At 32.7% G+C, this 15720-nt stretch overlaps 1 protein-coding gene and 2 long non-coding RNA genes across 4 annotated transcripts in view; 2 read left to right on the top strand and 1 right to left on the bottom strand.

The window, feature by feature from the left end:
* LOC133319283 (uncharacterized) overlaps positions 1-3505 on the top strand; it is a 464341-nt gene extending 460836 nt beyond the window's left edge. The window contains exon 4 of one of the 2 annotated variants that reach the window (XR_009752964.1): positions 3277-3505. This is a non-coding gene — a long non-coding RNA (uncharacterized LOC133319283). The remainder of the gene's footprint in view (positions 1-3276) is intronic. The other variant, XR_009752963.1, reaches the window with a different exon arrangement.
* On the top strand, positions 1478-3179 carry LOC133319284 (uncharacterized). Its single transcript, XR_009752965.1, has 2 exons — positions 1478-2706; positions 2885-3179. It is a non-coding gene; the product is annotated as an uncharacterized LOC133319284 (long non-coding RNA).
* An 8392-nt stretch (positions 3506-11897) lies between the features above and the next one.
* LOC133319307 (uncharacterized) lies at positions 11898-14824 on the bottom strand. The gene is made up of 6 exons (XM_061523266.1): positions 14696-14824; positions 14091-14218; positions 13689-13888; positions 13498-13625; positions 12986-13200; positions 11898-11950 (listed from the first exon to the last, which is right to left on the bottom strand). The coding sequence occupies exons 2-6, from the start codon at positions 14107-14109 to the stop codon at positions 11898-11900; spliced, it is 615 nt and encodes a 204-aa protein (XP_061379250.1). The 5' UTR covers positions 14110-14218; positions 14696-14824.
* Between the last annotated feature and the right edge of the window lie 896 nt (positions 14825-15720).

The raw sequence follows: 15720 nt of genomic DNA on the forward strand, positions 1-15720 counted from the left end.
AGGAAAAAGCGTAAAAAATATATTATTGAATTTCTTACGTTGGGGTAATTCCTAACGTAACTACTCTTTGTGTTCGTAGCATCCTCGTAGCAGATATTGCTTTAGCCTTATGAATACTCGGTACTTCAGTTCTTCGTTGTTTTTTTTTCTATAAAAACGAATAAAAGTAGAAAAAAAATATATTTTTACATTAAAAAAATAAAATAAAAGGGTAAATATACTCTTCCTAGAAATTTCTTAGAAATCTCGTATTAAATTGACTCTTATGAATTTTTGATCTCCCGTATGAATGAAAGAATGAATGATTGAATTTAAGTGACTACATTAGTGGTGACTCAGCACTACGATTATATCATTGATGACAAACACAATGAATTACAGTATGTTTCCTTACTTGCTTACTGAGATCTTATGTCAAAAACACTTTTTTCCTGCGGAGATTTTGTTATACATACATGTTGCAATATTATGTAAAGTTTGAAACCCTTCCTTGTTTATATTAAAACAGTAGGCCGTAGCATCAGTGTTGTATATGTATGTCGAAGTAGCGTGCTCAGAACTGTTTTCGATATCTATTTCTTATGATGTGATTTATTATAGTAACACAGACTTCACAGTAAGAGAGTGTTTCAGTTCACAAGGTTTTCTCAACTTATGCACTCGATATAATAAATATTTGCTCTTAAAAGACTAATCTTAAAAGACTAAGACTAAAATCTTAAAAGACTAAGACTAAAGTGTTTCGTGATTTTAAAAATATATTAATGAGCTTTATGCGATAGCATAATAATGAGCTTTATCCTTAAATATATTTCTATTAAATTGGCCTTTACTAAGCAAGAAAGAAATAGGAGATTTATGACAGACAATTATATAATAACAATTAAATGAATTATTACATCCTTTTTAATTGTTCTCACTATTGAGGCTCTGAAATGTACATTTATATATTAACACCTGGTACATGACATCACGAAGTAAGTGACTTAAAGTTTGTTTCACGTTTTGTTTTTAATTCCTTCTTGTTTTAAAATGAACTGCTGTGGCGCTACTGATCTCGTAGCGCCACAGCAACTCATAACATCTTACCAGGAGAACATGAAACTCAGAGGGTTATGTTTTGTCAGAGGATGAAAGTGAAACTTTTCAAATTTATTACGACATTATTAAACTTGTGTTTGTGTGTTGGTTATTTTTTTGTGTGTGTGAGGTATCTGATTTTCTATCGTTCTTAATGTAAAATTATATATATATATATATATATATATATATATATCGGCGCAAGCAGCTTCAACGACGGATGCAACATGAAAATAACTGGCACCAATTATTATAACACCTTATTGGTCGTCGTTACTATTGTTAAAAGTAAAACGAAATCAAAGAGAATAGAACTATGTTTGAATTCTGGTTTAAATATGACGTCTGGACGCACGACGGGGGACTGCAGAGTTCAGCGAGTGCGGAGCGAAAAGAACCTTCGAGAAATACAAGAACATTTAGAAGAATTGAAGTTTCATTTTAAAATATCTGGAACTTACTGAAACAAGTGACATTAGAGACGTCAGCGAGGCTGGCGTCCTGTCTTTAAAATAATGAATTTATAATAAAATCCGATATCAGAAGTGGGATCGCTCTTGTGATCAGTTACTGCCGGTCTTAGTGTATTTGTAAATCCTGATCCAGCTCAAGAAAATAATCATCCGGAGAACTTGCGTAATGAAGAACGCTCCTCAGTCTTTCATGCAAATGATGTCAACAATGCAGAGCGTGACCGAACGTTTGCTACTAAAAAAAAAAACAAGGGATACGATTAAAATTACTAACAAGATTTTTTGATCCCGGTGATAGTGTGTGTGTTCGGGATTGATTCAAACGCATCTTTACGGCTGTAAATACGTACCAAATCAGTAACTACGACATTCGAATTAAAGCCTTTTAAAGGAGCGAGCTAGAAAGTGTGCAGACGATTGGTTAGTTGCAACATCTACACAAGAGGCATTACGTGAGACCATAGCTAACATTTGTTATTATCCTTTGAGCTAACCTCGTGTCCATGATGTATTCTGAAGAGAACCATGAGATTCTGTAGGGAAGGCTTGTGGTACCGTGACAAGACAATTATACACCACAGATCTGGAGAGCGTGACCTCTGAGCTAATCGCGTGTTACCCTTGAGCTAACCACGGGTCCTTGATGTATCCATAAGAGAACCATGAGATTCCGTAGGGATGCCTTGTGGAGCCGTGAGAAGACAAGTCTACACCACAGATGTGGAGAGCGTACCTCTGAACTAATCGCGTGTTACTCTTGAGCCAACCACAGGTCCTTGCTGTATCCTTAAGAATACCATGAGATGACGTAGGGAGGCCTTGGGAAGACTTGAGTAGAAAGGTACTCACTCGATCTATAAGAACTTGCATGATTTTAATATCAAACTACTGAGATTATTGCTTTATTTAAAATTGACAATAGACATACTCTTCACAGTAATATTTGCAACATGTCTGGTTAACGGCAGTGCCTCTACAAAAACGATGCTGTAATTCAAACGAAAGCATACTCGACTCCAAAATCCTGATCAAATACATCTATTGCGAATATAACTAATTTCTGTTCCTTTTCTGCTAACCGTGGTCATGCGTTTGAATCGTGTTTCCGACGGGAATAAGGAGATCACGCCGAATTTTAATTTAATACCAACTGGTAAATGTACTCTTAAAAAAAATGCAAGATCGCAGTGGTGCGTTATACAAGAATCAATTGCAAATGAAATCTCTGGGTGTAGAAAACAAATCGTAAACTATTTGCGTGGATTGAGATCGGACCTTACTATTTCAATGAATAGTTAAATAGTTATTAATGTAGAAATAATTTTCTATAGTTCCAGGTTTTGAAATGACTACTGATATATTAACCGGAGCAGATTTATTACGTGATAAGAATACATGTGGAAAATTTAGTATCCTTGCCGATGTTTTGCACATACGAACAAGTCAATTATGCTTTGACAGTTTAGATTACAATTCAACAATCGGTCCGTTTAAATGGAAGTAATGCACCAACACATTCAAAACAGGATGGTCGAGGCGGAGAGAAGATACAAAGCTAGGTTTTTGAGAGGTCGAGCTACGATTAAAAGATTCCAGAAGGGAGATATTGTAATAATAAAAATATAACCCCAGAAATCGGATATCCCTATATTTAAAATTTTGTGAACTATACAAAATCCAGAAAATAATTGAGAATGATTAATATCTTGTAAAGTGATTTTAGACAATGGATGACTTCGAAATGTGGCACATGACCAGCTACGAATGTGGCACATGACCAGCTACGATGAGACTTCACAGCATCTGAGGGACGCACAGAATTACTAAGCAAGCAGTTAGGTGGACGGTTCGCCTACCTAATAGTTATCCGGTGAGCGTATTTCATTTTGTTCAAATTGCTTCATTCAAACGCATTACCATTAATCATTGCTAGCAATGTGATTGTCTAACACCTAGTTTGAGATATATTATTATAAAAAATGCATTTGGCGTGCGGATCCGAACCATAACAAAAAAAAAAAAAATAATAATAAATAAAAAAAAAAAATAATAATAATTAATAAAAAATAATATTGTAGACGGGTGGAGACGTCTTACGCCAAACAAATAAAGAAAGAAAAAAAAAAAAATTTTATGTAGACGGGTGGAGACGTCTTACGAAAAAAAAAAAAAAAATTAAAAAATATTGTACTGGTGGAGACGTCTTACACCAAACAAATAAAGAAATAAAAAAAAAAAAAAAAAAAAAAAAAAAAAAGTTGTAGGCGGATGGAGACATCCTATGACATATGTTATGAATGTTCGTGTGACGCCCCAAAGCCATAAGTAGATTAAATAATTGGACCTGATATTATGATTTCGTCTCACGATGAGTTTTAATAAACAACGTTACCCATACGACAACAACAAATTTGTTAACCATAACTATAACAATATAAAGTTATCTAGGTTTACTGTGGAAGTACCTAGACTACATAAGTATCTCTCTGTTATCACAGAAAACAATGCAGAGCACGCATCAGTATAACCGTATCGGCATGACTTCGGACGATGAAGCATCAATTCTTGAACCTGGCCCATCTACTCTACGAGACCTGCAACGGGTACGAGAACATAACGAAAGCTAAGCAAGAGAGAACACATCACCAGGCAGGTGCAGAGCACGCACCGCCTGCCAGAATGGCCGTATCGGCGCAAGCAGCTTCAACGACGGATGCAACATGAAAATAACTGGCACCAATTATTATAACACCTTATTGGTCGTCGTTACTATTGTTAAAAGTAAAACGAAATCAAAGAGAATAGAACTATGTTTGAATTCTGGTTTAAATATGACGTCTGGACGCACGACGGGGGACTGCAGAGTTCAGCGAGTGCGGAGCGAAAAGAACCTTCGAGAAATACAAGAACATTTAGAAGAATTGAAGTTTCATTTTAAAATATCTGGAACTTACTGAAACAAGTGACATTAGAGACGTCAGCGAGGCTGGCGTCCTGTCTTTAAAATAATGAATTTATAATAAAATCCGATATATATATATATATATATATTTTATTTATTATTAATGTATCAACACGGATTTTCTTTCTCAAAGGAAGTCTCTTTACCTTAACCATTTTTCCTTATTTCGTAATAGCCATGTGGTTTACGAGCTTTAGAAACTGTATTAACGAGAAAGACAATGTCAAAGCCCAATACAATGTATTTTGTTGGTATGAGAGAAACACGTTCCTTGGACGAGATCTAAGTTTTTCTTTTATATTCTTTCTTTTCTTGACAGTCTCACGTTAGTTATTTTATAAAAAAGTCATTTGAAATAACGTCAATAGATTTTGCATTCATCTTATTGCTATTGATTATTTAATTTGTAATGTTTCGCAGAAACCCTCCAGTCACAAACGGGTATCTCTCACCATTCTGTAATGTATTGCTCCATTCGCCTCTATTAGAGGCCATTATAGAAAAAATCGAATAAATACAATTAGCGATCTTTACAATATGAGTATAATATGACTTAACGCACCATTGCATAATAACCGGCTTAGCCACCAATTTGTCTATCTAAAGAAATTTTAACAAAGTTTCCAAGCTAGTATGGTCGGCCATTCTGTTTTATGTACAACGTGAGTTCAATTCAATGAGATAAACGTGACTGAGGATGTTCGTTCTATCAACGATATCAACAAACTACGGTGGTGTTTTTAAATTGTTGATAGGGCGCAATTTGTTTTGCTGAGCTATTTAAAATAATATTTAAAAAGTCTGTTAAGAATACATATATATATTTGAACGACCATGAGAACGATCAAACGGGCCATCAGATAGTAAATAAAAACTTAATTTATACTCAAAATGAATAATTTAATAAAAGTAAAAAAAATACTCCTCTAAATCCATCCGAGTTGAAATAAAACTAAAAAAAAACTATTTTGGTCTCGACTGTTATGAATTCCCGTATTCAAAATTTAATCTTACTAGGATGTTCAAAAATCACGAGGGGCAATTGCAACAAGCCTGGTTTCATTTTGGTCATCATATTATTTTTCTTCACACTATGAAGCTTTGTGTATAATTATCCTATTATCAACATTCTCTTTGTTTTTGTAGCATCCTCGTAGTAGAACCTAGCGTAGTACTGTAGCATTATGAATACCTTGTACTTCATATTATGAAGAACATGTGATCTCTACAAGTTCTTTTTTTAACATAAACAAAAGTTAAACGTCATAAATTTTTCAAAATATTACTTTTAACAAAATCAGAAAGTAGATTGTTTCAACAGTTAGTTAGTTATTCTGTCTGGAGACTGACTAGAGTTCACTCTGAATAAATTATCGGAACATAAACAACACGAGAATTATTTCTATTTTATTTCTTCATTTGGTTTGAGAATGTGTCACTTGTTAACGATTTATTACAAGTTAGTTTATACATATTTATGTGTGTCTACGTATGTGTGTATTGTGTTTATAACAAATGTGTTTTGAAACCTGAGCCATTTATTACTACTTACTTTTTATCAGTTTTATGAATTTGTTTGGTTCCTTTTGTTTATGAAGATCGCTAGGTATTTGCAAAATCTAATAAAATCGATTTATATTTTTCTTTTTCTTAAAACAATTTATATTCTATTAAACCCATAAAAACTGTAATTGATAGAAAAACAGGTCTTTCTAAAAACGACTTACATAATTCTTCTTGTTTTGTTTGTTAAAATAAAATGTCAAAAAACTTTTTTTCTTCGGAGTTTTTTAGACAAATGTTGTCACAATATATTATGTTAAGTTAAGACCCCTTCTTAAAATAAAAATATTTCAATTTGTTCTCTTGGCATACAATGTTATAAAGAACATAGGAACTATAATATGGACACATACATAACTGTAGTTGGATCAATAATAATTTTACTTTTCATAGAAATCTCGTAGCAGGTTGTACCATTCTTCCACCTTATGAAGTCCTGGTTCCCATATCATGAAATAAACGTGACCAAGCAGCGCTTCGCTATAGATAAATAAAATAATATAAAAAACCCTTGATAGATTTATTTTTCCTTCTCATTATTAAATATTATTAATAAATTATGAAATTATTTTAAAAGACTTCTTTTGATCTTATTACAATCTTTCAGATATTGTTCTCACTAATTTAGTTGTTATCAGAATTATATGGTTGGGTAGCCTAATTTTATTTTATTTTACAAATAAATATTTTCTCTCCATATAATTAAGATTTTTCTTACAGAGACTTGTTCTTTTGTATGTAGTCTATGTACTCACTATAACAACATTTATTATTAAAATTTATATTCATAATACTGAGCTTATTATACTTTTGGTAATAAAAATATGTAAAAGTTTTGTATTTTGTAACCCCTTTTCCACCTTTTCCTTTAACCTCAATATTTATGTGAAAAATTTAAAAAACAAAGTTATAATTTTTATCTTTTACACAATTTTTTTTTAAAGTTTGGTAAAAACTTACCTTTTTATGTTCCAAATACGCTGTAATTTATATGATTAAAAATACTTAACTTCTAACCTTATTCTAAATTAATATCGATAAAGCGATCGCCCTTTAATTTATTTTTCCATCCATTTCTTCAATATTCTCATCCGTTTCCGATGTGTTTCATTCGTTTCTGGTCCATATGTATATATATTTAAAAATATCTTTGGCAAATTCATCATCATCATCAGCCTAAAGGAGCCAACTGCTGACCAAAGGCCTCTTCTCACGTGGAGAAGGTTAGAGCATTAATCACCACGCTTGCTCAAGACGGGTTGGCGATTTTAGTCTTATAATTTTAAATTATAAGACCAGGTTTCCTCACGATGTTTTCCTTCACCGTCCGTTAGTGGTGTCTAAATACTCTTAGAAAGTACATATGATTCGGAAAAGATCAAATTGGTACTTGTCAGGTTTCGAACCCGCGACCTCACGTCACGACCCTCAGAGGCGGGCCTTTAACCTCCAGACCACCACGACTAATTCCCTGACAGCTTTGATTATTAAAACTATTTTTTTAACAATCTTATAGCTCCAACGCAACTTATAACATCTTACGAAGAGAACATAAAACTGTGTAGTTTTATAGTGCTCGTCGCTACGAAATATCCCATGGATCCCATCCGATAAGATAAAGGTGACTGACGTTGTTCATTCTTATGAGAAACTTTGCATGCATGTACCGGGAATTATTGTGATAAAAAATGTTTTTTGTCTCAGTCGAGATAGAATTCCTTTCTTCATGATAGTCATCATGAAGAAAGGAATTCTCGTATTCAAAACTTCATTAAACTATGATGTCTAAAATCAGAGATCAATAAAGGACAATCTTATGACGCTTGGTTTCAGTTTGGTCATCATTTTACATTTCTATTAGAGCTTTAAAGATTCATAATATGTATTATACTTATCGTATTATCAATATTCTCTTTCTTATCGTAGCACCCTCGTAGCAGAAAGTAGCATAATACTGTAAAATAATCAATACCTGGTACTTCATATATGTGATCTCCACAAGTTCTTTTTGTTGCTTTTTTATAAAAACGTAAGAAGTAAAAATATATATTTTTACTCTTAAAAAAGCCAACAAACCAATTTTATATAAAAAAAAATTATACGTATGATAAATAAGAAAAATAAAATAAAATATACAGACACAGTAAATTGTTCAAAATATACACTCATAAGTTTCAACTACAGGAGAAAAAGAGTGTTTGTATTGTGATTCTGTTTGGAGACTGAGTTAACTTTGAATTTCTTATCGGACCAAAAAACAACAAGATAACATGATATTGTTTATTATTTTTTTTGTTTTTTAGGGGTTTGCAATGTGTTAATTATTAACTATACATATTTACTGTAACTTATTATATAGTTATGTTAGTTTAAACAATTTTTTAAGTATAAAATTAAGTTTTCCCTACCTAGACTTCTTCTGTTAATCTATATACATACTCACGTGCATACAAAGTGTTTCGAGTAATAATAATGAGTAATGTTTGTTAATTATTAATTGTGTATTAAGTTATTTCTACATTAAATAATTCTAGTTCTAACGTCTGTTGAGATGCACAAATTTGTTTTATACTTTTATTTCAGCAAATAAAAATTAAATTTTTATCTTGTACCTCCACCGCAACTCATAACATCTTACCAGGAGAACATAAATCTATAAGAGTGTTGATTCAATATAATGTGATGACATGGACAGGTATTTAGGTAGGTGGAATTTTCTTTAAATATGTATTATAATTTGTTTCCTTAAAATTGAAAATAATGTATTCTAATTAAATTCGTTAAACAATGAAATTATTCGCATTAGTATCGCAAACAAAACATTTGCAAAAGTTTTTTAGCTCACTATTTTTCAATGAATAATTTAAGTTTCTCTGTTATTTTTAGATACCAAAATTGACATTATTAAATTAATCAGTAATGTCTTAGTATAGTATTTGCTTTTAACCATTTATTCTTTTATTTCTTAAACAGTAAATAACTTAAAAGTCGCTAGTTATAAAAAAAACTGTGTTTGTTGAGTTGTGAAAAAAATCAAGCTGTTGCTACGTAACACTTACTCATAACATCTTACCAGGCGAACATAAAACAGAGCTAGTGATGTATCAGGTTAGGTTATTTTAAATATGGCCTTTATAGTGATGTTTCAGTAAAAAGTATACATTATGGAATGAGAAACACTATATATGTAGCCACTCATTCTGCATTACTAAGCTCATTGCATGGATCTTATATTTAGAATTCTCGTCTTGCCGACTAAAAGACTTTAATATATTTGTATCTTTGGCCTTCCTACTTGATCCTAACCCTACTCTGTTACTTTGTTCTCCTATCATAAACTGTTTATGGAATTGAAGTCTTGATTCTTGGGCATCTTTAGCTTTTGGGGAGTGATGTAACAACGTCATCATCGGATTTCTCCAGGATATCCGTCTTGCAAACTTTTCGGTCTTTATAGAGCTCCGATGGCCTTTTTAGATTCATCAAAAAGTTATTACGATTCCTAAATAACGCTGACGAATCAGATGACACCGCGAACCCGAGCCACACATCACACCTTTATGACACTTGCATCTAACTTGGAAAAATGGGTTTTATTAAAATAATAGAAGAGGAAAGGCCAATTCCATTGTGATATTAGATAATTATCATAGATCCAAGTTTTTTTGACGTTACTTATTGGTTGGTTAAGATCGTTCATAAAGCTATCTTCTATTCTTCTAAGGATGGAGTACGACCTATATTATCTATATTACGACCGAGAAATTTAAGGGGAGCATTTTCCGTAATCGTACAAACGCACTGACCTCCTAACGATTATCCCAAATCGTATGAGCTACGCCTTATATTTCGCCTACCGAGACATAGACAGTGACATCTATTTGGTTTTGTCCTCATCCCATCCGTTCACTCACAGAATTTATCCACTTCATACGTACTTGACAGTGTTTGGGGTCACCGAAGGCTCAGATGGAGTCTTAAACTTATTTATTATTAAACTTGAACCGTTAACCCCATTTTTTCTCGTTACTTATTAGTTTATCTACTAAGATATTGATTAAAAAAAATATTCAATATTCCAAATATTAATCCGAAAAAAGATTCTTTAATTTAATCCTATAAGATTTTTGCGAGTATACATTTCAATTGTGTTCAAAAATCTAACAGTGTTCTAAGTCTTGTGACTTCAATTCTTTTATAAACCCTCCTGAGGAAAGCATTTTAAACAGTAGTCAAATAATTCTTAAAAAATTAGTAGTCGAATAATTCTCTAAAAGTAAAATCAATATTTTTAAAAAAAATTATAAAAAAAAATAAACAATATATATAAAAATAATGTTGTCAACGTGAGAATGAATGAATCAGAAATCACTTATCTCCCTCGATACTTACACTCAATGTCGCCTCATTTGAAGCAATACATATATATTTGTGTGTGTGTGTGTGTATGTGTGTGTGTGTATGTGTTGCTTTCTGGGAAGCCTTGTGCATACAAAAACTGCTTAGAAATACAAAATAACATTATTTAAATAAGCATAATGATTTCCACTTTTATATTAATCAAAATAAATCTCAATTAGTGCTTATAATTTTGTTGCAATAGTATATTAAAGTAATCCTCATCATCAGCAGTTATCAGGCCACTTGTGGACATAGTTCTCACGCACAGTAATCCACTGAGCTCGAACCTCAGCTCATCTCCCCTTCTCTCTGCTCCTGTACCTTCCGAATTTCCAGATATCAATGTCCTACCGAGATACGGAGAGGGGCGGAAGCAGAAACTTAAGGTGAGTACACAGAATGTATGAATGATCTTATTTAATTTATTTAAATGCACACCAACAGCACAATCCTTACAGCTATTAATTATTTGTCATGTATGGGGTTGAACTCTGAACACTGTTCAGATTATGATTCTGTATGTTACCAGAAGTCGTATTGGTCAATTTTTTTCTAATTGCCATTGCCAATATTATAGTAACAGACTTCACAGTAAAAGATTTATATTAAGTTCCAAGTGTTTCAGTTCACAAGGTTTTCTCAACTTATGAACTCAATAGAATGAATATTTGCTCTTAAACCACTAATGTCTTTCGAGATTTAAAAAATATATGAATGAGCTTTATGCGATAGCATAATAATGAACTTTATCCTTAAATATATTTTTATGAAATTGGCGTTTTACTAACCAAGAAAGAAATAGGAGATTTATGACAGACAATTGTATAATAACAATTAAATGAATTATTACTCCTTTTTAATTGTTCTCACTATTGAGGCTCTGAACTGAACATTTAATTTACATTTTTACATATATTAATCGTAGGATAAATACTCTCTCTGTTTTCCTAGCCACATCGTAGCATAGTATTAAGTATAACATGTAGCTTCAATCACCTGGTACAAGTGACTTAAACTTTGTTTCATGTTTTGTTTTTAAATTACTTCTTGTTTTAAAATGAACTGCTGTGGTGCTACTGATCTCGTAGCGCCACAGCAACTCATAACATCCTACCAGGAGAACATGAAACTCAGAGGGTTATGTTTTATCAGAGGATGAAAGTGAAACTTTTCAAATTTATGACGACATTATTAAACTTGTGTTTGTGTGTTGGTTATTTTATTGTGTGTGTGAGGTATCTGATTTTCTATCGTTCTTAATGTAAAATTTTATATTTTTGTTATTCAGTTATAAAAAGTGTATATATATATATATATATATATATATATATATATATATATATATAAATAATATATATATTTTATTTATTATTAATGTATCAACACGGATTTTGTTTCTTAAAAGAAGTTTCTTTACCTTAACCATTTTTCCTTACTTCGTAGTAGCCGTGTGGTATACGAGCTTTAGAAACTGTATTAACGAGAAAGATAACGTCAAAGCCCAATACAATGTATTTTCTTGGTATGAGAGAAACACGTTCCTTGGACGAGATCTAAGTTTTATATTCTTTCTTTCCTTGACAGTCTAACGTTAGTAACTTTATAAAAAAGTCATTTGAAATAACGTCAATAGATTTTGTATTCACAAACGGGTATCTCTCCCCATTCTGTAATAATATATTGCTCCATTCGCCCTTATTAGAGGACATAATAGAAAAAATCGAATAAGTACAATTAGCGATCTTTACAATATGAGTATAATATGACTTACCGTACCATTGCATAATAACCGGCTTAGCCACCAATTTATCTATCTAAAGAAATTTTAACATAATTCCAAGCACAAAGTATGGTCGGTCATTCAGTTTTATGTACAACATGAGTGTTGTTACGTAACACTGTGCCGTTAGGTCAAAACGTCTTACCAGGAGAACATAAAAATGTGTCGCTCCATAGTTTGCTTAAAAGTGTGATGTACGCTACTCGCCTCTCATGATTTCCTGGTTTCCCATCCAATGAGATAAACGTGACTGAGGTTGTTCGTTCTATAAACGATATCAACAAACTACGGTGGTGTTTTTAAATTGTTGATAGGGCGCAATTTGTTTTGTTTGCTGAGCTATTTAAAATAAAATTTAAAAAGTCTGTTAAGAATACATATATATTTGAACGACCATGAGAACGATCAAACGGGCCATCAGATACTAAATAAAAACTTAATTTAAACTCAAAATGAATAATTTAATAAAAGTAAAATAAACACTCCTCTAAATCCATCCGAGTTGAAATAAAACTAAAAAAAAAAATATTTTGGTCTCGTCTGTTATGAATTCCCTTATTCAAAATTTAATCTTACTAGGATGTTCAAAAATCACGAGGGGCAATTGTAACAAGCCTGGTTTCATTTTGGTCATAATATTATTTCTCTTCACACTATGACAATGTATTCAAATGTATACAATGACGGATTGCATACATTTCCGTTAACATGTACATACATACACACCTGAATATTGATTCTGTGTTGAATCCCCAAAAAGTTTGTCTGCAAGCTGGCTGAGGATGTGTGAAGCTGTTTCCGGTTGAGTCTTGGACAGTTTGACTAGCAGCATCTGGCCGAGGGCCCAGCACTGGGGCGCTGTGGGCTTCAAGCGGTATACTGATAGCAGCGAGAAGACCAAATTGATCAAACCCAGAACGGTCATCTGACGGTGATTCGTACTGAAACAATATTAAACAGTATGACAATGATTAACGTTTCCAGGGCGGAACTATTGAAAGATATCGGGAATACGGGCGAGGCTGTCCTACATAGAGCAGCTTGTTCCGAATATATATATCGAGTATGGTGGGCCAGTGCAAGTAGCCGCTGTGGCATACTGGGACAATGATATAACTCCTATGGAGCAGCTTATTCTAGATGTATATCAAGTTACCTGATAAACCATTGCATATAACTGCTGTTTCACACTTTGTGAGAATGAAAAGTAGCTCCTACGGCCTGAGCTTAGTGCTTACCTTTCAATGACAAGTGCTTTCAGTACGCTGGCGACGGCATAATCTAACGGAAGAACAGAAATGGCCCACGCTGATTCTTTTCTTCTGAGCTCATCTTGAAGCGTCAACTCTATTGCCGATTTGATTACCTGTAAGTTACTTTGATATATATTATATATTGAGGAAATTATGATTAAAAACTATTGACATACATCTAAACAGACGGAGGCGAAATCTGCTCCCTTATCAGACACGGCAAGTGCCACATTAATGAGGAACGGTTCTCTGAACAGCTGTATTTTAGGCCACTGCTTCATGTGCTTCCTTATTAATTCCGGATCCGCCAATCCTTGAGACAAGTGGTACAAGCAAGTGGACTGGCAGCGCCTGAGTTCGTCCTCGCTGTGCAGAACTGATAACAAAAGCTTTTATTAATTAAATTAATTGGGTTATTGGAGACAATAAAAATATATAAGTATTATCCAATATAATTAGGAAGTAGTTTTAAGGTGCTGTTATAAAGCAAAACTTAGCTGAGCTGACACAAGCATAAAGATAGTGGCACACTTGGAACATAAAAAAATTCGTGGTAGAGCAATTTAAAAAAGACTAACCGATGTCTTCAACGTCCATTATAGTGGCCTCGGAGTCTTGAGCTGGTGGTTGCAGTTTGGCGTACAACTTGTTGAAGTAGTGACTCAGGTGTCACAGAACTATTTCTAAGTTTTGCTGCTTGCATAGTCTGGGAAATGATAGATTTATTTCCTGTTTGCCTTTACAATATAACTGGCTCCTCAACAATGTCTTGCTGAGTAAATGATAACAAAAATAAAGATCGTACAAAGCGAAGCAAACGAAATCGCGAGAACGAGCTAGGCTTGACGTGTAAACCTAACCTAATAGTTCTTTTCAAACATTTATTAACCTAACGAGTTTTAAGACTTCGCGAGTATTCATTTCAATGAAACTGATATTTTTCGGATTTCACTACGCGTATTTTATTATTTTTAAAACGACATTGTTGCTGCAAAGTTACCGAAACGTCGGGAGTGTGCAGTTTTTAAAATAAAATTATTAAAATACGAGAAGTAATCCGAAAGACCTTAGTTTCATTGACACTTATTAACCTACTGCTGTATTTGTATATTTTCAGAGCTTTTTGTCTCATCTCAATACCTATAACTTCGTCACAATCTGAATTAAATAGTATAGTCAATACTTAAGTAGATGATGAACCAAGGGCGGCAGAGTGTCTGAAGGTAGATTGTCCATGTAGGAACAAATCTTGTTCACCACTTGCTTGTGATTCTCTTTAGTTAGTTGAATATCTCTGAAACAGAAAAATTTTCTATTTTATTATAAATCATAGTGCTTGTGGTGTGGTTTTTGCATATGTATAATATACTGAAAATAGTTTGTTTAATCGAAAACAATACTTAACCCATTATTAGTGTTATGAGAAAAAAGTAAAATTTGTATTGAATATATTATCTGTAGTTTCTAAATGATTGTTAATTTTTCTTATTTTTGGGTCAATATATAGTCAATGTTTTGCGATATCAAAAGCCCTCTGAACTAGACCGAGGGATCAAAAATTGATATATCTGGGTTTAAAAAGGAATGTTCAGACTTGATCAGAACAGAAGTATAATTTGTGTATAATTTTCTATTATCAACATTCTCTTTGTTTTTGTAGCATCCTCGTAGTAGAACCTACCGTAGTACTGTAGCATTATGAATACCTTGTACTTCATATTATGAAGAACATCTGATCTCTACTAGTTATTTTTTTAACATAAACAAAAGTTAAACGTCATAAATTTTTCAAAATATTACTTTCAACAAAAGCAGAAAGTAGATTGTTCCAACAGTTAGTTATCTGTCTTGAGACTGACTAGAGTATACATGTATACTAGATACACATGTATATGGACACATACATAACTGTAGTTGGATCAATATAGTTTTACTTTTCATAAAAATCTCGTAGCATGTTGTACCACTCCTTCCGCCTTATGAAGTCCTGGTTCCCATATCATGAAATAAAGGTGACCAAGCAGCGGCTTCGCTATAGAGATAGATAAATAAAATAATATAAAAAACCCTTGATAGATTTATTTTACATACTCAATAAATACTGTCAGTATTGCGAGATCGTCACCGAAGGCTCAGATGGAGTCTTAAACTTATTTATTATTAAACTTGAACCGTTAACCCCATTTTTTCTCGTTACTTATTTATGTA

This window comes from Danaus plexippus, chromosome 17, assembly GCF_018135715.1.
Source record: "Danaus plexippus chromosome 17, MEX_DaPlex, whole genome shotgun sequence".
In the NCBI taxonomy this organism is placed as follows: Eukaryota; Metazoa; Arthropoda; class Insecta; order Lepidoptera; family Nymphalidae; genus Danaus; species Danaus plexippus.